Source organism: Hyperoodon ampullatus (assembly GCF_949752795.1).
Source record: "Hyperoodon ampullatus genome assembly, chromosome: 2".
Lineage (NCBI taxonomy): Eukaryota > Metazoa > Chordata > Mammalia > Artiodactyla > Ziphiidae > Hyperoodon > Hyperoodon ampullatus.
Window position 1 is genome coordinate 62,966,456 of NC_136915.1, and position 25,468 is coordinate 62,991,923.

Here is a 25,468-nt window from a genome sequence, read left to right on the forward strand (position 1 = left end):
CATGGACAAACAAAACCAAAGACTACAATTCAGAGAATTAGTCCCACAGGAATAGTGGCACAAGGTACTATGTAACTACGGAGAAAGAAGCACCTGGTTTTTCTTGGGATGCTCAGGAATAGCTTCATTAAAAGTTGAAAAAGGAGTAAGTTTGACAATTGTAGAGAGGGACAAAAGAGATTCCTCACACAAAAAATAATATATGTAAAAGTAGAAAAACAAAATGTTCACCTTGACTAACTAGATTCATAGTTTGCCTCCACATCTAAATTCTTCACTTCTTATTTGCTTTTTATTCCTCCACAGCTGAGTTTCTGGTCCATTATGTCACTGAATTGCTGCAATGATCACCACACTATCTAACCCAAAGGTAACTGGTCTGATCTTATTTAACCTGATTGACATTTTTAACCACTCACTGCTCTGGGAATTTTTTCCTCTTTTGGCTTCTTGTAATCATGGCTTTCTGATTCTATTCCTACATCTCTGACCACTTGTTTGTGGTTTCCTTTATAAGTGCTCAATAATTGTTGACTAAACAAAAGTGATGTGTCAAGAGATTGATTTCAGAAAAGAGCAACTTGAGCCTGTTTAAATGTGGACAGGATAAAGTTAATAGAGGGGAAGAGCTTAAAGATGTAGGGAGAAAGAGGATGTTTAATGGAATAAGGATCTGACAAACAGGAGAGAATGGATGGAACATAACAGGATAAAGGGAACTTAAAGGAACATTCTTTATCTTGAGTTAGGCAATAATTTTAACTCCTGTGGATAATTAGAATGAGACTATCCTTTCAAAAGGCACTAAGCATATAGAGATTAGAGGAAAAAGAGTTTGAGATACACAGTCCAGTGTTCATGCTCAAATTTTGGCTTTGGAACCAAAAGAATATCTTTGCTATCTTATAAACACCAGCAGGGTAAAGTAAGAACATCTCTGGAGATTCCAGATATCAAAGAATAGGAATGAACTAGGAAACAGAGATTAAGATAAACAGCAATGAATAATAAGTAGAAATTTGACAGAGACTTTCAAAATGCCTCCATATTTGTCATATATAATCTATGATTTTAAAATTTACCTTTTTAAGTTTTCCTATTTTTTCTGACTGGATCTAGATTTATTAATAAATGATGTATGATTAAGAATTTTATTTTGTCTTTCTATTCAAAATCAAATGCCTGGTGTAAACTTGTCAATGTTCTCCAGACGTTTTTTTTTTTTTTTTTTTTTTTGTGGTATGCGGGCCTCTCACTGTTGTGGCCTCTCCCGTTGCGGAGCACAGGCTCCGGACGCGCAGGCTCAGCAGCCATGGCTCACGGGCCCAGCCGCTCCGCGGCATATGGGATCCTCCCAGACCGGGGCACGAACCCGTATCCCCTGCATCGGCAGGCGGATTCTCAACCACTGCGCCACCAGGGAGGCCCTCTCCAGACGTTTTAAGTGAGTTTTAGCTTCATGATATCACAGCATTTGAGAGCAGCTATGTGAATTGCATTCAAGAGATGTAAATAGGTCCCTCAATTTCAGAAACAGGGTTGGATATCCTGTGCCTCTGGATATCATTCCCTGAGAAGTTACAGCTTCACTTATTTAATCCCAAATGGGCATAACTAGACTCTAATCATGAGGAAACATGAGTCAAACTCAGAATGAGAAATATTCTATTTTTTTAAAAAGTAGAAAAATGTCAAGGAAAACTAAGAAAGACTAAGGAATAGTCTCCAGACTAAAGAGGACTAAAGTGGTATGACAACTAAATACAATACTAAAGGGAAAAGAATTCTCTAAAGGACACTATTCAATCAGTTGACAAAATTGGAACATGGATAGTAATGGGATAAAAGTATAATGCCAATGTTAAATGTACAAAAGTAAAAAAAACTGCACTGTGATTACAGAAGAGAATATCCTTCTTCAGAAATGCACAGTGAAAATAACTAAGGAGAAAAGGGCTTGCTGTATGCAAGCTGTTCTCAAATAATTCAATGAAAAAAAATTTCTGCATACTCTACACACAGAAAATGTTGAAGCAAATGGGAAAAATGATGGATGAAACTGAGTAAAGGACATAGGGTGTACTTTGCATTATTTCTGTAACACTTTTTTTTCTTACTGGGAGTATTTTTATTATTTTTTTAATTTTATTGATGTATAGTTGATTTACAATGTTGTGTTTAATTTCTGCTGTACAGCAAAATGTCAGTTATACACACACACACACACACACACACACACACACATATATATATATATATTCTTTTTCATGTTCTTTTCCATTATGGTTTATCACAGGATATTGAATATAGTTCTCTGTGGTATACAGTAGGACCTTGTTGTTCATCCATCCTATATATAATAGTTTACATCTGCTAATCCCAAACTTTTTTTTTTTTTTTGCGGTACACGGGCCCCTCACTGCTGTGGCCTCTCCCGTTGTGGAGCACAGACTCTGGACATGCAGGCTCAGCGGCCATGGCTCACGGGCCCAGCCGCTCCGCAGCATGTGGGATATTTACGGACCGGGACACGAACCCGTGTCCCCTGCATTGGCAGGTGGAGTCTCAACCACTGCACCACCAGGGAAGCCCCCAAACTTTTTAAATATAAATTTGAAATAATTTCTACATATAGAATAGAAAATATAGAAAGGAAGAAATCATCACTATAAGTAATTCTAAGGAAATTCATATATTCAGAAACTTCTCAAGAAAGATATTTTTGGGAAAGTATGCTAAGTTGTTTGAACTAACAAGTGGAATGGCAACTTCAGTTGGTTCAGGCAATGTCTGTGATGTGGTTGAACTCACAACCTAACTTTTCCGTAGATAAGGGAGAAGCTCTGTGGAGCTACCTTCCTGTGACCAGCCATTTATAAAAATATCAGCTATGTCTAGCTATTCATTAGATAATAGTTAATATTTATGCTAATTTTACTCATTTGCTCTGTATGGTAGGATCAGCAAAACAAATATATGCACAGTTTAACTTATAAACCCAATCCTTCTTCTTTCAGCTTCATGATGTTATCCATTATCGTCATTCTAATAACTTCACTGACCAACATTCATGGTATTTAATTAAACTAAAATGTATCCAAGCACTTACAAAAAGAATATGCATAATAACAAGCACTGCAAAGAAGGAGAGTTAAATCCAAAATATTAATCTTAAATTGTATGAAGATGGAGATTATGTGCTTCATTCTTACAAAAATTATATTTTCATATCAGATTTAAATCCCTGGAAAGATGATTAAGAATCAACCCTACATTTGCATATCACCTTATACTTTTTAATGCACATTTATGCTTATTATCTTTTTTGAGTCTCACAATAGCCAGGGATTTTTATCATTCGATTTTTGGAAAGTAGGAAACTAGCTGAGGGTAACTGAGGCTAAAAGATTTGCACTAGGATTTGCTGAACTGATGAATAAGGAAGTTGAGATTGCAGCACATGCATTCTAACTGCTAGTCCTGGGTTTGCCTCACTTACACCCCATGGAGAGTCTTGCCACTAATTCAGTGCTCACATATAAGTTTTATGATTCTGTAGCCACTCTAGAGAGTGAAATGTTGGCAGTCAAAAGCACACTCATGGTTCAGAAATATTACAGGGACCATAATGCATATTATGTAAGGGTGTATTGCTGTTCTATTGATTTTTTTCTCACATTAATAGTAATACTAAGAGTACGATGTGAGGAAGTCTCATTAGACCTACTGAATAAATGAGGAAACCAAAAGGCACTTAAGGATAAGTGATGTTAAAGAAAGCATTAGCAGATAAATTAGATGTTCTAATTGTAATCTTTCTACGCCTATACAAAATATGCCTTTTTGATTCCTTTAAAAGAGATTTCCTCACCCTAGCCTTGTTCAAGTTATTTCTACCCAAAATATAAACCAAATATTGTTTATCTGAAATGTGGTGGGATCTTATTCATTAAGAGTACCACTCTTACTTCATGGTACATTTAAAGCTATGTAGTTCAAATATTTAGATTTTACACAAATTGATGACTCGGTTAGAGTTGTGGCTGTGAAAATAGACCTGTCTTGATGATGATTATCCCCAGCTTCCTAAAGTTGACAGTCTCTTTAGGAGGATGTGCCCTGTATCAGAAGCACCAGACACCCATAAACGTGTTATATCCTTTAATTTCACCTAGCTATGTGATCTTGTAGAAGTTACTTAAACTCTTGGGTTTTTAGATCCCTCATCAGTTAAAATTTAATTCTAACTGTCAAATCCTTGATTCTGAACTGCAGTTTGAAATTAGACCCAGCAAACTCATAATTTTTATAATTTTATTCTCCCCTGATTACGTCAGCAGTTCATACTGGCCTATTAACATGTGAATGCCTATGGAATAAAAGCCTTACACATTTAAATGAAGATATTTCTCTTGTGATATTTCCATTTGAGCCTTTTGTCTATTGATTTGTGATTATCCAGTATACTACAGGGAAAATAACCTTTCCTAGGAATCAAGAGACCTAAGTTCTACTCTGGGCTCTGACAGAAAATGTTCAATTAACTTTTGTGAACTACATGTATTTAGGTATAAAGAATAAGTATAAAAATATGCATCCTGACTACCTCATGAAAAGGATATAAAAAATTATTTGACTCTTACATTCTGAACAAGTGAGGTTACAGGAGGATATTGAACAACACGAGCAACACTGATACTTTTCTGCTTTACCTGATGGGGAGATGTGCCTCCAGGAAATGGAAGGCTCTGGTTTCCCAGTGGCCAAACAAGTCAGGGTGACATTGGTTCCTTCATTGATGGTCATATCACTTGAGATGTCATATATCTTCGGAGGAACTGAAATGGCAAAACATGCAGTGGTCAGAATAAAATGTATAAAAGTCTGTTGAACTATATATGATTAACTCCATGATATCATGCAATCAAACTATGCTGGTGAAATGTACTTATGGCCCATGGTCATCACCTAAAAGATAGATTCTCTAGATCCTCAGCATTACCCTAGAGTTTTTTTGTTTTTTGATTGGTTTTAATTTTCTCTAATATTTGGCTATGAAATATTTTAGGACAAATTAAATATTTAATAACAAAAAGCTTAAATAGTGCTTAAATGATCAATAAATATTGTTGTGAATACTTTGTATTATGTAAACTAGAATATAACCATCTGTCTGTTCCATCCATGTATCTTCACTATAATGATGGTTTTCCTGGTGAAATGATCAAAGAAAAATGGAAATCTGGAAGAAACTTAAACTAGCAGAACAGTTATGCCTACATGGTGATTTAAGAGCTAAGTGAGGTAAAACATGTACAGAATTGGGATGTAAGATTTCAGGGTCACAAAGCCAATTTAGGTCTCAATTTTCTAATCTGCCAAATAGTAGGGCTGGAATTTCTGAGCATTTATGTTCTAAGGAACACAAATTCTAAGGGCTGTGAAAGATATGTTCAACATGAGTTTTCTTGTCAGTAATGGACGGAAATTTGTGAAACAGGTCTCTTTATTTTGAGATTTCTTAGAACCTTTGTTATGAACTTTGCTCTGTAAATCTACAAGAGTGAAAGGGGAAATATTGTGATGTGTATTTTTTTTCTGATGTATTAGATATGGAAACTTTTATAACAGAGAATTTGATGGAAGTAGTGAGCCTGGAATAAACTTTGGGAATGTTGAATAGGAAAATACCTAAATTAACTTCCAGGATAAAAATGTGTCTATTCTCTCAAATACCAAATGATCTCATTTAATCCTTATGCAGCATGGATATAAGTCCTGTGTCCTCTACAGTCTAGCTGTGTTACCTCAGCCTCAGGTCTTCATCTGCAAGCTGGAGATAATAATAGTACAAACCCCATATAGCTACTGTGAAGATCAATAAGTCAACATATGTTAAAGGGTTTAGAAAAGTTCCTGGCATCATTGTTAGCTATCAATATTATTATTAGATGCCTTAAAACACATATTTGGTGTTTGACTTTAATTTCACTACTGCTCTTTTCCCATGTCTTAAAATTGCTCTCAGAAGTTCACCACTTTGATAGTATACACGATGGGCCTGTGCCATAAGTTTTGGTTTCCTATATAAAAATTATAGTATGTTGAAGTTTCAGGTCAAAGCTAAATAAATAGCAATTAGATACATTATAACTATTATAAAAACATGCTTTTTAAGTGGACTTTTTCTCATTGTTCCATTCTTAGGGTTTCTTTCAGCAAGAGATATGTTTTCACAGTTATTTTAAAAACCAGTAACTAAAATCTGTCATAAGGATAAATTAAATTACTCATACTCTGAATATCATCTTTGATTTTTTAATGGAACCAAAACTCTGCTACAAGAAAATCTGGGATGATTTGATTACAAATATAAAGTATTTGATTATAAATAACTGGTGATATGATTGAGGAAAAGGCTTATTCCTAAGTGATATACTATTGTATCTGTTTCTAAATGATATACATTAATTGATATTTAAGACATATTATCATTAAACTCTTCATTGAGTTCTTCTCAGGCAATTAATAAAAAATTAAAACCATTCCAAATAGAAGACTCTTTTTAGCTTAACTGAAACAGAACAGAAATAAAAACTTTAAAATACCCTAGGAAGAAAGTAGAGAAAAATGTGCAAGACTTACTGGTAAATTGAAGATTTAATAAAGATAAACTTATAAAATTAAAAATATATATATCCTTTGGAAATATGAATGTAGGTATTGGTTTGATATAGTAAACCATGAAATACATGTGTATATACAAACACATGTGTGTATATTTATGAGTGTGTTTATATATATATATATATATATAAATATACAGATACATATATAACAATGTCTACTATTTAAAAAAAGTTATATGTTACTTTCCTTCTTTATGTAGAAGATAGTACACAGAGATCAGTCTAGTCTGGTTAGTTTCATTTTAAATATATAACTGATTCAACTTTGGGCAGAGGTGTATATATTTAAGAGAAATGATGGAGTGTCATAAGACCATGCATTCTAGCCTCTAAATTAAATTATTTTGTCAATTTTATCTGACTTTAAAATAGTTTAGTTTCATCTTTACACACCTACTTATATTTAAAGTGGTAAACTAATATTAAGCACAATATTTGATTTCACAGAGAAATAGCCAAGTCCCTTAGCAATAAACAGATTTAACATTTAACTATGGGAAACTCTGTGGTGGGGGAAGACTGTTGAATTCCAGGTGTGACATGTCAGTTCAGTGATTGCAACCACCTCCCAGGGCCTCATAATTCACGATCTGCTACAGGGAAGAAACATCTGGAAAGAGGATGTTAGCAAGGGAAATCCCTCTGGCAAGGTACTTCTCCCCAGAATGCATCACCTGTTGGCAACAGGTGTTGTGTGTAGAGAGGGCCAATGAAGTCCTTCACATGCAATGTATGTAGCTTGTGGAGGCAAAAACAGGTGTTGCTTTGCTGAATTGCATATCCAGTTCAAGACTTCAAAGTTTTACTGATTATTATGGAGGGAATAATTCTGGACTCACAGGAAATGCAAAAATTTCAAAGCATAATCCTTGACCTCAAGGAACTTAAAATTAAAAGAGGGAGGCAGATTGGTAAGTAACTAAGAGAAGACAAATATTTTCCACATTTCCCTTTCTCATTTTACATGAGTAACACATATCTACTAGGTATGCCTTCTGGGTTCAAGTCATCAGAGATTAATTTTGTGTTTGTTTCTTTTAGAGCAAACCATGAAGCATAGTTTATCCATAAAGTTATTCATTGCAGTGCTATTTATAATAGAGAAGAACTATCAGTAACCTTGATGTAAGAAAACAGAAATGGAGATATTGTTAGCTCTGCCTCCAGAATAAGGTATGGTTCTGAGGAAGGGTTTGGGATGAATCTGGGGAACATTAGGCTAAGATATAAAGGAAAAGAAAAATGATACTTCTACCGTGGGTGGCAGGAGCTTGGAGAATGGTAATGTCTCGAGTGTCTTAAGACCCTCCCGTTCTGGATTACAGTTTGTGGATAAATGGTGCATGCACACAGATGGGAAGAATGCCACTGAACTTCCTAAATGACGAAGCATTTCTTATGGTATGTCCAATATTCTATGTGCTTGCACAGCAAAAAGAAAAATGAGGAGAGTTAAAATAACTTACTATTCTAGACATTTGTTTCTTTTCTATATACCTTATATCAAACTCCTTCAACCTTTTTATTTATAAATTTAACTTAAAAATCAATTGTTTAAAAACAAGTATGTTCAATCAATTCAATAATTTTTTTTTTTTTTTTTTTTTTTTTTTTTTGTGGTACGCAGGCCTCTTACTGCTGTGGCCTCTCCCGTTGCGGAGCACAGGCTCCGGACGCACAGGCCCAGCGGCCATGGCTCACAGGCCCAGCCACTCCACGGCATGTGGGATCCTCCCTGACCTGGGCACGAACCAGTGTCCTCTGCATCGGCAGGCGGACTCTCAACCACTGTGCCACCAGGGAAGCCCCAATTCAATAATTTTTAGGTCACTAAATAACTCTATATTTTAACGAGTATTTTAGGTTGCTGTGCATACTATTTAAGTATTTATGACCTAGAGCAGAGTAATAAAGGAATAAGTTATTACCTAAATATACACTTGTTTAATTTGCAGGAAATAACTATTATAACATTAAAATTGTCATCATTATCATGACACCATAAATAAAAACACTGAAAGGTAGAAGTTCCAGATTTCTCACTAAATCACAGAATATCTTTTTCCTAATAGAACCCTAATTGGGGATACACAACTTTACATCTGTGTTAATAATGAACTGTTGCTTATCACAAGTTAGAGACATTGAAGAACATTGGAAACTTTCTAAGCAATAGGGTTGGGAGTGGATTTAAAGTTTGTGTTGGAGGGAAATTTTTTTTTTAATTCCCACATACATTTAAAGGAATCACTCTTGTACCTTCAAATTCATAACCTACTTTGCCTTTAATCAATTATTCACAGGACTCAATTTCAACTACTGTTTAACACCCTGTTCTCAACTCCTATTCAGTTGATGCCATGGTGGGGGGCAGGAAATGATGCATATTTAGATGCATTTATATATTTAGATTCATTTAAGGTAATTCAAATCTCTTGCTGGTTTCACTTTCATCAAAAATTATGCAATCTGACATGCCCCAACTGCCTTCTCTTTTTGGAACCATCTATCACAGTGTCTTCAGGCAGGATGGAGCATTCTTAATAAGAAAAATCTTAGAATACATATCCAAACCAAATACTAATGATTTCCACACAACCAGCCATTTGGGATTATTCCCTACCATTTGCACTATGATGGGCAGTTGAGTCTGTGAGTGTCCTCATGGTTACTCTTTTTTTTTTTTACTTGCACATAATTTCTGAACTGTATAAATAAAATAAGATTTTGTTTGTTTAATGAGCAGCCTTCACAGATTTAACTTAAATTTCTTCCAACAACTCAACCTGTAGTGTGGAACATGACCATTAAAAATTTGAGAAGTCAACATAAGGGTGACAAATATGTACAACACAGGAAACATATGAGCACACTCTTTTATTTTATATGAAAAGTCTGTTCAGGGACTGCGGCCAGGATGCTGGTGTGAGGAAGTCAGAGACAAGGAGCCTGACGTCCTTGGATTCGTAGCGGGGTGGCAGCTGGCGGAAAATATTTTTTAAAAAAGTCTGTGCAGGGGGCTTCCCTTGTGGCGCGGTAGTTGAGAGTCCGTCGGCCGATGCAGGGGACATGGGTTCGTGCCCCGGTCCGGGAGGATCCCACATGCCACAGAGCGGCTGGGCCCATGAGCCATGGCCGCTGGGCCTGCGTGTCCGGAGCCTGTGCTTCACAACGGGAGAGGCCACGGCAGTGAGAGGCCCGTGTACAGCAAAAAAAAAAAAAAAAAAAAGTCTGTGTAGATGATAATAAATAAAATAGACTTCGCACATATATGAAGTTGCATGAGACGTGAGGTGGTGCCACACGTGACAATGAAAATCTTTAGAGGATATATTTGATGGCTATCTTAACTGTAAATAGATGCAAGACATGGACTATTTGGATCTGGGCAGTTTCATTGGTTTACTAGAATCAATTAAATGCCCCATCAAGTTCTTAAGTTGTAAGGGTCTGTGAAAGACCACAGTACATACAAATCCATTTGGAGGGCTTCTTTAGGCTGCAAGAGCTAAAAGGTGGATGGATTATGTATTTAAGCTGGTCCACAAATACTCACAGGTTGTTAAAAAACATCAGTTGAGTACTTATCATAACCACAATATTCTGGGCACAAAAATCACCTGCTTCCATAGCCAGGGTATAAAAATCACAGCAGTGATTTATAAGCAGGTGTACTACGTGTCTCCCCATTCAGTCTCTGAAGCCATAGGCTCATTACTAAAAACCTTTAAAGGTTTTAATATATCTAATTGAATTATGCATACACTGGGTCATATGCATAATTCACTGGGTCAAACAAAAAATAAAAATAAAAGCGATTCCATCTCTTTGTGTCCTGCTTGACTCACCTCTCCCATAGTGACTTTCTCCACCTCAAAAGCTTACCACAAAGAAGGAACATTGAAATGTGAATTTCTGAGGGAATGTTAAAGGGTTAAATTTCATCTGAAAGCATTGTGTCACTGATGACTTTGAACATCTTCAAGCAAGATAGATTTTTCTGGGTGTGTGTCTTGTTGAAATAACAATTCACAGCCCACAACACGCTGTTCCTTCTCACTCCCCCTCCTCTGGTATCGATAGTTTCTTCTTTATAGTATTCTTTGCAATCAGTCATTTGTATTTATTTCTTTAATTGTTTATTGCCTGTCTTCTCTTCATGCAACATAAGTAAAGGTCTTGGGTCGGAAACTTGTTTAACTTATTCAACAGCCTATTATAAGTACCTAGAAAAGAGCCTGACACATATATGATATTCAACAATATTTGTTTTATTGTTTTTTTATGTGCTGAGCTAATATTTCTTTGGCTTCATAATGATGATTTCCCATAGAATTTCATACCACCGCAAGGATGATATAATATAAATTCTGAGAATATAGTGAAAATGTAGTTATAGTGCCAAGTGTCTTATGTGACTTTTTCAAGGATTCTCCAAGATTGGGGATTCACTATTTCTCTTAACTTATTTAAAAGTATGACATTTCCATACTGCATTGCCTACTATAGTTTTTGCCATGCAAACCCAGAGAAATATTTGAACAATAATCATAAATTTATTTTCAACAGAATGAGCTGTCACATCCTAGGCAGGACTGTGTATTTTGGCTAGAGTTTTTTTTTTTTTTTTTTTTTTTTTTTTTTTTTTTTTTTTTTTACTTGAGAAGCTATGTAAATTAAGGGTCAAAATTATTTGACTCGAATAGTGTGTACATATTATTTCTGCTTTTTTTTCTCCCTCTCCATAGACTTGGAGTCTGGGTTAGTTCGAATAGCCTATATCTCTGAAGATTTTCCAAACTGCTTGAGTCAACAAGCTAAACATAACTATAAATCTTAGGAGAATTGGCTTTTTTTGAACTCCCATATCTTGTAAGGGCTGGCAATATCAAAAGAACAGTCTTTCCTTAGGCTGGCACTTCCCTTTTCAGTCTTGGCCAGCCCCCAGAAAGTGAAAGCAAATCTTCATTACATAACAAATCTCCTGGAAAAGGTGCTGTTCTCAAACTGAGAGAAGAAATTGTTTCATGATTTTTTTTTCCTAAACTGGCTTGCTGGTGGGTGCTTGATGGCTTCCTGGCCTGCATCTAACTAACAACATTGTTTTCTCCAGCTCAGAGACTATAAACTGACTTTTTATAGTTATGACATTTCAGAGATTTCTATGGTTTCTCCCCTCATCCTATCACTGATAGGAGGAAAAAATAGCTAAGTGTGACTTGTAAATGCAAACTTGCCAGATCTGTGAATTACCTACTGATGGAATATGTCAGAACTGCTTTGGGGGGCAGAGAAAGTGTTTGAAAAAAAAAAAGTATCTTTCAGACTTCAGTTCAAACTTTGAATTATGTTGCTTAACTTAGTGTTTTTCCTTTTTTATAAGACCTATGTATAAATTGTTATCAGTCTACTATGTCCTTTGGGGGTCAGCTATATACACTGGTAGAACAAACAGTGACCTATTTTAATCCATCCATCCTTCCATCCATCCATCCATCCATCCATTCATTCATTCAACAAATATTTACTGAGAGAGCAACTTGATTTAGGGAGACCAACCTTAAGGAGTCCGTGTCTAAAGAGTTAGAAAAACCTAACACTATTAATTATGATATGGAGTCATAAATCCTACAAAGTAGATTCTGTACAGCAAGGTGTTTTGGGAATACAGAATAATAAATCTAACTCTGCCTATGGAGTCAGAATTGGGGGGATACTGATCTTAGATAAGGCTTTATGAAACAGATGACATTTGAGTGGAATTTGATGGTTAACAACAGTAGTTTCCTATACCCAGATAATCATCAGGATGATCTGGTAAGTTTCTTTAGAATCCTGGGGTAGAGAGGGCACAACTTAGGGGATCCTAGACCAATAAGTTTGGAGTGAGCTCCAAAATCTACAGATTTTGGTAACATTTACAGGACACCAGAAAGACTTCTCCATAAACTTCCCTCTCTTATTTACTTAAAAACTCCACTCTAGATAGAGAGCCCTCCTTCAAAGCCTCAGAGCAGTTATTTGCTGGCAAGGGCCTAGTATTAAAGTGTAACTATCCCTAGAAGAGATGACACCTGAATAGCTTGCACTCAGTAGAAAGGTGCTATGAACAACTTTTCCCCACTGTGTTATTTTCCCTTGGGAAAATCTAGAATTGGTTCATGTAGCAGGGGTCAAGACAATCAGTGATGGAGAGAAGAAAGTGAGCATCTGAGAGTGATAAACCCCACAGGATACAGAGTTATGGAAAAAATAAAAGTTGGAAATGACTTCCTTCTCTCTTTCCTTTCTCTCCATCTTTGCTTGACTACCTAATACATGGATTATACATCAAATAGGATGAAAGAAAGCAAGTAATTCCTACATTTTAAGACAGATTTTCTTACTGAGGAAAGGCCTAGGTGTTCGCTAGGTAGATTTTCAGTGTCAAATATATATAAATATATATATACACACACACATATGTAAATACACATGTATGTACATATGTTATATTAAGAAGGCTCACCATACATGATAATTAAATGTAACAAAAGAATAAAGAAAGGTCACTGGTTTAGAAAGGATACATTTTGGAGGCTTAATATTTATTTAATGATTTAAAAATTTTTGGTTGAAGGCAAGTTCCTCACCTGCTGAATAAACATTTTTAAAGCAGAAATACAGCATTGTTATACAAGAGTTTCAATATTTTAGACTGTAAAGAGTTTTATTTTTGCTTCATTTTTGCTGGAGGATCAAGAGCTGGCCTCTACACATGAATGTTTACACACCAGAGTTCAAAACCCTGCTGTACCTCAGGCTAGCTTCAGCTTCACTTACTTGGATGGTTCAAAGATATAAAACACTGCTTAAAATCAGGACCATAATAACAGTTACCCCTCAGGCAGCAGCAGCAGCAGGAAAGCTAGAACACACCTACAGCAGTGTTGTATATCACAGGGAATCTACAATGCCTTTGTAACTCATCCTTCTCCCCAGCAGAAAATAGTTGCAAAATACATAGGAAGAACACCACAACTGAAATGCCTTAGAACACACAAATCTAGGTATCCATACCTAGTGAGGCAGATTTCTTAAGAAACCAACTCTATTATCTTTAAAACCTTCAATGATGATAACATTTTATTAGGAATTAATAATGAGCTTTTTCCTGGAAACAATTCAGCAGTATACTTTAAGAACTTTAAAAAATCCAACCCAGTGAGCCAATGATTTCCCTTCCAGGAATTTATCTTAAGGAAAGCAGGTACCTCCTTCCAGTATAGTCACTATTCCCACAAACCTGGTGGCCAGCTCCACTGTTCTGTTTGAAAATGTGCCAGCAAATGCCCTCTGGAATGGCTCGGGTGAACTTTTCTTGCCTCATCTTTGGCAGTGACCTATTCTCTACATAAATCAGAGGAAACAGCCCAGCTGTGTCATGCTAGAACCCGGCTGCCTTCTTTGCAAATATTCCCCAGAGCTAAATGCTTGCTTTAGCATTTTTTGAAACACAAGAGAGTCCAATGTCTACCTTTGGACTCATAGAGTTATATTGAAACATCTGGCTCCAGATTTCTTTCTTTCTTCTTTTTTTTTCCCACGGGCTCTACGTGCACAGGCTTCAGTAGTTGTGGCTCACGGGCTCTAGAGCTCAGGCTCAGTAGTTGTGGCGCCCGGGCCCAGTGGCTCAGCAGCACGTGGGATCCTCCCAGACAAGGGCTCGAACCCATGTCCCCTGCACTGGCAGGCAGATTCTCAACCACTGCACCACCAAGGAAGCCCCAGCTTTCTTGAGGTAAGCCTCTTCCGGTTCAGTAGGAGTTCTCTTTGTGAGGCTCAGGTTTCCATAAATGTGTTTTAATACATTTTTATATCTAAAGCCTGATATGCTGCTTTCTGCATTTGCAGAGAAGATGTGTCATGTCAGTGCAATCAGAAAAAAATAATGGTTTCTCTGAAGTACTCTGGTTTCTTTGTTATTTGTACATAATATGTATTTTCCTAATTATAAAGGCAGTACACATGTATTGCAAAGAATGTGGAAAATATATAAAGAATGAGGAAGACAAACCCCAAATGACCCATTAGGTTGAAATACCTAAAGTCTCCTTTTGGTAGGTCAAAACAAATGTGCATGTGTACACTGGAGAGCACCAGTCTAAAGAGTGACAATTTCCATTTAGAAATGAAAGTTCAGGTTTGCCAGATTTTTAGATATTCTATTATTTTGTACCATGCAAATTCATCAAAATATCTGTGGATTTACCTTAGCACCAACTCAAATGGCACCATTCTGGGATTTAGAAAAAAATTGCAGCGTACTGAAGACACTGGATCATCATAGCTGGAAAATTGTCATAATGTAGAAATCTACATGGTCTATGAAAATAAACAGTGCCTGTAGGTTTATGTGTGTGCAAAATCCTCACCATCCACTGCCAGCCCTTTGTAGTCTGAATGCAATCATGGAGTCACAACTTGCTATCTATGCCCTGCACTATGGCAAGACCTCAGCCTGTTCATTTGCCTTGAAAGACCCATTTTTATATTACATTGCTTGGTTTCTCATAAAAGCTGTGCATTATCACACTAATGTGTGGTTGCTCACCTGTCATGGAATAACCATGATGACATCTCCAGAGGGATCAGAGTTCTGCCTTAGGAAATATTCTGAGAACAGGTCTTATTCAGAAATTTAAATAATAATATTATGATTACATTAATATTTTGCTCCCCCACAAATTCTGCATTTTTAAATCGTTGTGTTTCTTTATCTGCTTTTCTCAAAGAGAATGATTTATTTATGCTTAAAATGTAACAATCAAATATTATTGTGCAATTATATGCCCAGATATCTCAGTGCAGTCCTATGGTTACATGCATAGATTCTCTCTAAAATTGGGTTAAAAAGTAATTTGCCATTTGCTGGCCCCTAGATCATTAGTCATAGTGGCCAAAGTGCATTCTCTTATAATTCAATATCAAAGAAATTGCTTTTATGGCATTAACTATATTATATTCAAAATTGTATAAATTATTGAAATACTATGCCTACTGCCAAGATATAAGACAGTTCACATGAACATGGAAAAAGTTCCATTTTAAATTATTCATTGGAAAAATGTCAGTCTCTTGCCAGAAATTGTTTTATACTGGGGCTAGCTTTTGGGACTTACATTTAAATATGAATCACAAGAACTCTGGAAATTTCAGATACTCATAATTCTCTTGGCTTTGAATAATTTGTTCATTTAACTTGTTCATTTCCATCAAGTGGATTAAATATTATAAATTGTCTTGTATCTAGGTGCTATTCTAATGATCATTTTCATTAGTAGGCAAAGTCTTCATAGGTAATTCCTTGTAAGTCATGATAAAATAATTTCAAAAATCCATATAAAAGTACTGAAATTTGATGACTTACATTCAGTATTTTTTAATAGAATATAGAAACTGTATAACCAGTGAGTTATATATGTTATATATACATATGCACATATATAAATTACATGTATGTGTACATACATGAGTATATACATGTATGTATATTTGTCATATAGTTGATATATATTATATTGGATTGTGTGTATTTTGTAACATAATTATGTGTCACTGCTAATAATAGAATACGGTAGTAACGGGGCAAAAGTAATTATAAGACATTTAATTATGTTACAAAATACACATACACAAACATATGCACACATATCCAATCTATGTATATTTTTCCTGCACATTTCTGGAGAACTCATATGAATCAATGAACTATTTTATATAGATCTCTGAGTATTTTACAAGATCATACTTAGTACATAGTAAGTGCTCAGAAGGTGTTGAATAAGGATTTTTTTTTTATCAGTTCTAAATGTTCCTTATTTGAAGAGTTAGTTTTTAACACCCTCATTAAAAAGTCATTCTCCCTCATATAAATTACAACATTCTGAGGAACAAAGATATTTAACTACTTTCCCCTTTTGAATTAAAAAAACATTATGGGTAAACGACTCCCTGGAGTATTAAGTAAGAAATGTTGATTTATTTTAGTTTCTCCAAGGTATTAGTTGTGTAACATATCTGCACATCGCAGTTGAAGGTATTGTGTATTTTTATTTTGATTTTTCTAGATAATATCATATTATATTGTTAAGAACTTGAAAATGTGGCTAAGACTGAAAAGTGTATTATCCTGGGCATGTGTGTTCTGTAACTACCTCTCCTATCTGTTAGTCTTTCTTGTTTTGAACACTCCAGTCTCATCCCTTGGCAAAAAATAAGCCAAATCCTCTCGTTTTTCTGCTAGTTGGAAAACTCAATCTACCCACTAAGCATTAGCTCTATTATTCTATATTTTTGCCTATACCTTTCATAACTATTTATTATTTTTTCACAGCTACTACTATAATGGAAGGGCAGAAAGCATATCTAAATTTTTGGCTTGAGGATTGAGATAAATGAAGGGCAAGGTTTAGCCATATCAAAATGACCAAATTAACCTTTCTGGTATGTTAACTAGCTTAATTGATAAAGGGAATTCTACGAACATATTGAGTGTACATAGATCTCAAGAGTCATTTGACAGTTGTTAATGATAGTTTAAGCAGTAGAATGGAGAAATGTGGACAAGGAGCCCACGCAGCCAGGAAGAATACTGTTTGCCCCTGCAACCAGTGTTGGTGGGTAGATTCATGTAAGTATGAAGGGAGAATATTAGAGGAATGCCATGAGGAGCTGGGTCTGGTTCTGTCCTTTCCTCAATTTTAAACGTCTTGGATGAAGCTCTTGGAGACATGCTTATTGATAAAACCATATCAGGGGTCATGTTTTCAGTTACAGTCACTACAATTTAAGAGTGATACACTGTTATGTTATTTTACAATGAAAGGTCAGTCAGAATAGTAAAGTGTCCAGACACAATAACATGTAAAGACACAGCTGAAGGAGCTAGGTATGTTTACATAAAGGTAAGGAATGGAAAGAAGGAAGATTTTTGAATAGACTTGTGGATTTATTCTAATTTGTTCTTGTGGACAGAATAATGGTAGATTTCAGGTCATTATAGTGAAATATCCTAAACAAGAATGTCCTTACAATGAAATAGATTATTTATGAGAATATAAACTCCCTGTCATCAAAAGATTCTCAGGGAAATATGGAAGACCAGTAGGATTAGAAAAGGGATTACTATCAATATATTTGGGTGAGTGCTTGGGTCAAATACACTCATAGGGATTTTCAACTGTTATGTTCTTTGACTCTTTGTCACAAATCCAAGTAAAATACAATGAATATATTAAAGTCCCTGGGAAAATGGTTATTTATGTTTCCTCTGAGTGCTTAAAACATAATAAGACAAAATAAGTTCTTGCTGAATTCTAGGAGTGCAAAGAATAGTTGAATAATATCTTTGTAGGAAAAAAAAAAGAGACTATTCTCTGATATCTGAAAACTCTGTTGACCAATTTTATATTTGCCTTTCCACCATAATATGAATAGAACATCACGTGGTTTTTACCTAAGCAATTTTTTTGTGAGTTTGTGCGCATTATAGCAGTCACAGTGTATGCATCCAGATCAGTGTGTTAGTATAAACAGTGGAAATATGTTTTTCAGTTGATGAGTAACGTAAGAGCCCTTCTCATCCTGTTTCACCAAACACCTAAACCCACACACTTTCTGCCCTGGTTTCTCTTTTTTTTCCATATTTATCTCTGAATTGTTTTTAATTTCCAGAAATGGGATGACCACCTGCCTTTCAAACATACTACAAAAACAGCAGTGATTATGGTTGATTTTTGCTAGTCAGTTATTTTGTAGAAGAAAACATGTATCAAATGACAGCAGAGTCACCAGATGATGAGAAGATTTATTATGTATATAACATTGTGCTTTTGGTAGGAGTCAGCAGAATTGTGTTATGACTGTAATACCAAACTGTTTCTATCAGGCTGAGAGCTGTAACATTCAAATGGTACCTTAAGGAACCGAGCTGTGTGCTTACTACTGAACAGTACTTTTTCAAAAAGGAGGATTAAACAAAATTTATAAGAGAAAAAGCAAACTTTTGTAGTTAAGATATATAATCTGCTCCTTTCTAGGGGTAGAAAGGTTGCTACTTGATCAACAAACATTGGCACACAACTTCTTCTTGGCACACGACTACATTCTGTTTCCCACAATCCTCTGTAGTTGCTTATAACTAAATTTTAAGCAGTGGAATGTGAGCAGCCATCATGTGTGCTATTTCTAGGCTTGGCCCCCCAAAATTCCCATGGGTTATCCTCCATGTAATTTCCCCCTACACAGCTTGATGCACGTAGCCTTGGAAATTGGAAATCACATACTGAAGATGACAGAAATACAGTATAGAGGAGAATGAGTTTTTAGAGAATGTAGTCTGCCTATAAGGAACAATTTATTTGGTGGTCATATTAGTAACAGATAAAAAATATGCTCAGACAGTTTTATAGAAGAGATTGACCAATATCTAAGGAACTCTAATTTCTATGTTTTATAACATACTCAAAAGAAGATTAAAGAAACAAAATGTATGGAAATAATTGTTTTCTTATAAGCCTATTCCTGAAAATAAAAGGAAGAAAACACCACCAATTTATTTTATGAAACTGATATAATGTGATATTAAATATGGACACAAACTATACAAGAAATGTAATTTCACTTATGAACCCAGAATATTTTAAATTATAATAATGAATCCACCAAGCAAATCCAGAAATGTATATATAAAAAAAGCATGCCTTATTCCAAGACTGAGGATACTGTTCAACAATTTATTAATTTAATACTCCACAGAGACAGACTGAAAGAGAAATATATATGATTATGTCAATTGGGATAGAGAACAAATTATATAAGAAAAAAACTATAATTTATAATAAAAAATGTTACAAACTAGGAATAGAAACTTTCTTGTACAATGCGACTAAAAGGATCTACCAAAAATTCATAATTATCATTATCTTTAATTGTGAAGTGTTATAGACATGTTTCATTAAAAGTGAAATATGGTAAAGAAGCCCACTTTTACTGCTTCTAATTTACATTACACTGGAGTTCCTACCCAGTTCAGTAAGATTAGGAATTAAGTTAGAAGTGTAGGTATTGGAAACAAAGGTCCAAAAGAGTCATGACCATACATAATGTAATTGTCTTTGTAGAATATTCAAAAGAAGTTACATACTATTTAAATTGATGAAATTGATAAGAATTCAGCTAGATTATAAAAAAAAGATGTTAATTCTTCCTACAATAAATCTACAAATTTGATACAATTATATGAAAACTTCTACTTTTATTCACAGAATTCAATAAGATTAATCTAGTATTAATATTGAAGGGTAAAGGACAAAAAGTAGCCAAGGCAACCTTGATTAAGAAAAATAAAGAAATAAACTTATTCTATCATACTCTCAAGACAAATTATAAAACTCTGGTAGAAAGATACCAACCAGAATGAAACTAAAAGAAACAAAACATACAACATGCACAGAACACACACAGAAGTTTTGAATATGATGATGGAATATTACAAATCAGGGGAAAATAACATACCATACAATCAATGGTGCTAGGACAATGGCTACATTCGAAAAAAGATAACGTAGATTTTGACCTCACATTATGCACAGAAGTAAGATGGACATATATTAAAAGCCTAAATATTAAAATATAAATATTTAAATGTTTAAAAATATAGATATTGAATTTGGAAATGAGTAAGACATAAAAACATATATATTTATGCATATGTGAGACACCATAAAAATTTTAAAAGAAGCCACAGATCTGTAGGAGGTATTTATAATGAATGTAAACAAGCAAAAAATATTGGTATCCTTAATATATAAAAATGTTCAACAGTTCAATAAGTAAAAAAGATATAAAAACAAAGAACAGGTTAATAAAAATGGATACAGGATATAAATAGGAAATTCGTAAAAGAGTAAACTTGAATGTTCAATTATTTGACAAGAAGTAGATATTCATTAATAGTTAGGAAAATTTAAATTAAAACAGCACACATTCAAATCCATAATATTGGTAAAGCTTTAAAAGTTAGAAAATACCAAGGTGATGAGGATGCCAGAAAATTAAATATCATACAATGATGAAATCACTATAAATCTGCAAATAATTTGAAAACAGCTAATAAAACTAAAGATGCACATATATCTCTACAATTTCATTTCTAAGTATTTATATACCTAGAGCCTAGTTTCTGTAAAGTGTGGTCCTCCATCACCTGGGAGCTTGCTACAAATGCAAAATCTCAGGTGCATCCACATCAACTAATCAAAAGCTGCAATTTAATGAGATCTCCAGGTAATTTATATGTATATTAAAATTTGAGAAGCACTGCCCCAGACAAGAGTACTGGTTCTCAAAATTGGATGCATATTAGGATCACCTGGGATGTTCTTAAAATATTCCAATGCATGGACCCTACTGCAGAAAACTAAATATATTCAAAAGCTTCCCAGATGATTTCATTGTGTATCCAAGGTTGAGAACCTGTGTGTTAAAGAAAATCTCACATATGCCCAGGGAAGTTTATCAAAGATTATATAGTTTGAAAAGGCAAAAACCTGGGTAATTCCATGGATTTATCAACTGTTAGGTTATACAACAGTATCCTCAACTGTAGACAAAATGTTTTAATGGGATCTTATATGTATCAATATTGACTACTCTAAAAAATAATATGTTGAGGACAAAAAGACAATTGGTGGAGAAAGAACAGGCAAATAGATTAACTGAACAGAATAAAGAGCTCAGAAATAGACCCACATAAATATGGTCAACTGATCTTTGACAAACAAGCAAAGGCTTCTTTGTGTTAATGGAGCAAAGACAGTCTTTTCAAAAAATCATGCTGGAATACCTGGACAACAACATGCAAAAAAAAAAAGAATCTAAAAAAGACCTTATGCCTTTCACAAAAATTAACTCAAACTGTTTATGAACCTAAATGCAAAACTATAAAACTCCTAGAAGATAACATATGAGAAGACCTAGATGACCTTGGGTATAGTAATGACTCTTTAGATACAACACCAAAGGCACAATCCAAGAAAGAAACAATTGGTAAGCTGGATTTCATTAAAATTACAAGCTTCTGCTCTGCAAAAGACAATGTCAGGAGAATCAGAACACATGCCACAGACTGGAAGAAAATATTTGCAAAAGACACATCTGATAAAAGCCTGTTATCCAAGATGTACAAAGAATTCTTAAAACAACAATAAAGTAAACAAGCCAATTAAAAAAAATGGGCTAAAGACTTTTAACAGACACCTCACCGAAGAATATTTATCAATGGCAAATAAGCATAAGAAAAGGTGCTCCACATTATATGTCTTCAGGGAAATGCAAATTAAAACAACAATAAAATACTAAATATTATACACCTATTAGAATGGTCAAAATCGGGAACACTGACAACATCAAATACTGGAGGGGATACGGAGCAATAGGAACTCTCATACACTGCTGGTGGGAATGTAAAATGGTACAGCCACTTTGGAAGGCAGTTGGTAGATTTTTTACCAAACTAAACATACTCTTACCATATGATTCATCAATCATGCTCCTTGATTTACCCAAAGGAGTGGAAGAATATGTCCACAAAAAAACCTGCACCTGAATGTTTATAGTAGCTTTATTCATAATCACCAAAACCTGGAAATGATCAAAATGCTCTTTAGTAGGTGAATGGATGAATAAACTATGGTACTTCCAGATAAGGGAATACTATTTAATGCTTAAAAGAAATGAGCTATCAAGCCATGAAAAGACGTGGAGGAAACTTAAGTGCATATTACCAAGTGAAAGGAGCAAATCTGAAAAGGCTACATACTGTGTGAGTTCACCAAAATGCTATTCTAGAAAAGTCAGAAATAAGGGGACAGTAAAGAGATAAAAGGTTGCCAGGGGTTAAGAGGGTGAGAGGAGGGCTGACTAGACAGAGAATATAGGATTTGGGGCCAGTGAAAATACTTTGTATAACATTATAATGATGGGTATAGATCATTATACATTTTTCAAAACTCACAGACCAAACAGCACTAAGAGTGAACCATAATGTACATGGACTTTGAGTGATTATGATGTGTGAATGTAGGTCATCAATTGTAACAAATGTACCGCTCTGTTGGGGGGATGTTGATAATGCAGGAGGCTGCACATATGTAGAGGCAGATATATGGGAAATCTCTCTACCTTCCTTTCAATTTCACTGTGACTCTAAAACTGCTCTAAGAAACAAAGCCTTAATATAAAAATTATATGTATTGATCTCACACATATTCTGTAAATTATTATGTTTAAGTATATACAATAAAAATGTGAAAAACACATGTAGGAAGGATACACACTAAGAGTAGATACAAATAGGAATTCTGGAAGGGAAATAGGAGTAAATATTTAGTTTTATATATTATTTCCATTTTATAATGAAGTGAATCAATATTATCAAATGGTTAAATTAGTGTATTGGTATATTGATGCTGATATATTTTAAGCTATCTGTATTTTTCAAATCACACACAAAAAATAAACATTTAAAGCAAATATAGATTAAAAGGGTTCTTATTTCCTGAGGTTGTTGTGCACCTGTAAATGAGATCTGATGCTTGAATGAAATAATTGCTTTGGAAAGTGAGTGCTACATAGGTATTAGCTGTCATTACTAATAAATGTTCTAATGGCAAATGAAACAAAAATCACAATTATTAACTGCTGTTACTAATAAAAATGAAATCCACATAAAATGAACCAAAAGCATTCATCATCTTCCAGCCTCAAACACAGTCTTCTCTCAATGGTTTCTTTTTCCTTTATGCTTTTCCATTTTTCTGTATGTGTTCAACCTAATCTTCCTTCCTTTCCTTACTTTACCCTTCCTTTCTGCTTTTTGTTTTCTTTTTTTTATAATTTCTTGCTTATTACTTTTCCATATGATTTATTCATTTCCTATTTCTCTTTCCTTTTACATTTTTCCTTTTTTCTCAACTAATTATGACTGTGACATGCAGTAATTACACAAGAAAATTATCATATAGTTTTCTTTTTATAAATTTTATTTATTTATTTATTTATTTTTGGCTGCATCAAGTCTTTGTTGCTACGGGCGGGCTTTCTCTAGTGGCGGCGAGCGGGGGCTATTCTTGGTTGCGGTGCACAGGCTTCTCATTGCAGTGGCTTCTCTTGTTGCAGAGCACGGGCTCTAGGTGCATGGGCTTCAGTAGTTGTAGCATGCGGGCTCAGTAGCTGTGGCTCACAGGTTCCAGAGCGCAGGCTCAGCAGCTGTGGCACACAGGCCCAGCTGTTCTGCAGCATGTGGGATCTTCCTGGACCAGGGCTTGAATCCACGTCTCCTGCATTGACAGGTGGATTCTCAACCACTGCACCACCAGGGAAGCCCTATCATATAGTTTTAATAAGTAATTTCTAGATATCAAACATTAAATGTATTTGACCCAATGGAATCACTAGTTATGATAAAATTGAAAATTTTTAAACCAAACAATTAATATAAACAAATATGTATATTATACACATAATATATCTATCTACCTATCTATCTATCTATCTATCTATATACATAAACACAAATAACATCAATGAAAAAACATTAATTAATTTTTTTGGCTGCATTTCCAGTAAATTCTATGGTGTGTGTGACCAAACATCAGGCCAATGGATTGAAGTAGAAGGAGAATTAAAAAGATATAATTTCCCCAAACTATTGGGAAACTGGAAGTCCACATATTTCAGGAAGGAAGCAGTGTTCCATTTAATGGTGTACTGTGAAAGAACAGCTATAATTTAAACCAGGCCACCTTTGGGAATCATTTCAAAAGTCTCAGTCCCAGAGAATTGGTGCATTTCTATAGGTACACATAGGCCTTGGATAAGCCAACTATTTTTTTTTTTTTTTTTTTTTTTTTTGCGGTACGTGGGCCTCTCACTGTTGTAGCCTCTCCCATTGTGGAGCACAGGCTCCGGACATGCAGGCTCAGTGGCCATGGCTCACGGGCCCAGCCGCTCCGTGGCATGTGGGATCTTCCCAGACCAGGGCATGAACCCGTGTCCCCTGCATCGGCAGGCAGACTCCCAACCACTGCGCCACCAGGGAAGCCCAAGCCAACTTTTGATCATGAAAATCTAGACTTTGCAGTAATGCTGATGCTAACCTTGCTCTCCTGACTGCATATTAATACAGTTCTAAATTCTAGCTGCATTCAGCCAGCCTGAATTCCCATCCATTCTCCTGAGCCCCCGCCACCACACACTCTCATACAATTTTCTAGCCATGTAAATAGATGTCTTCTGTGAGCTACCCACCCCTGTCTCAGGAGGCATTATGGAGCCCGGGCTGTGTTTCAGCTGGTGCTGAATGAGTTCTATTATTTACACCTCTCCTTGGGAAGTGTGGAGGGTACTTTGGAGAAGGTGCTTTGTCAATGTACAGCATTCTCATCAACCATCTTTATTTTACTCCTTAACTTTGGAGGTAATGATAAAGTTACTGCTCTTTTTCAACCCATCCAAAAACAATTTTGATTTTGTATTTTTCATCATGTTTAAGTAATCTAGAAAGTGGAGTGAGATTAAAGGCCAGAAGAGAGGTCTGAGCAACCTGGATGCAGCATAACCTGGGGTAATCAAGTTGTTTGTTTTAACACAATGAAGATTAGTTGGAAGAATTTTTCAAAATGAATTCCAGGGTAAAAAATACTTGGTTGATTTTATCCATCGGAAAGTTGGTAAAT

The 25,468-nt window shown here is 35.1% G+C and overlaps 1 protein-coding gene across 1 annotated transcript in view; it reads right to left on the reverse strand.

Annotated features, from left to right (window-relative positions):
* Window positions 1–25,468, reverse strand: part of NEGR1 (neuronal growth regulator 1) — a gene marked incomplete at its 3' end in the record, with an annotated part of 911,256 nt that overhangs the window by 379,744 nt on the left and 506,044 nt on the right. Inside the window, exon 3 of the mRNA XM_079728488.1 lies at window positions 4,713–4,838. Within this exon, the coding sequence (XP_079584614.1) occupies window positions 4,713–4,838 (126 nt within the window). The remainder of the gene's footprint in view (window positions 1–4,712; window positions 4,839–25,468) is intronic.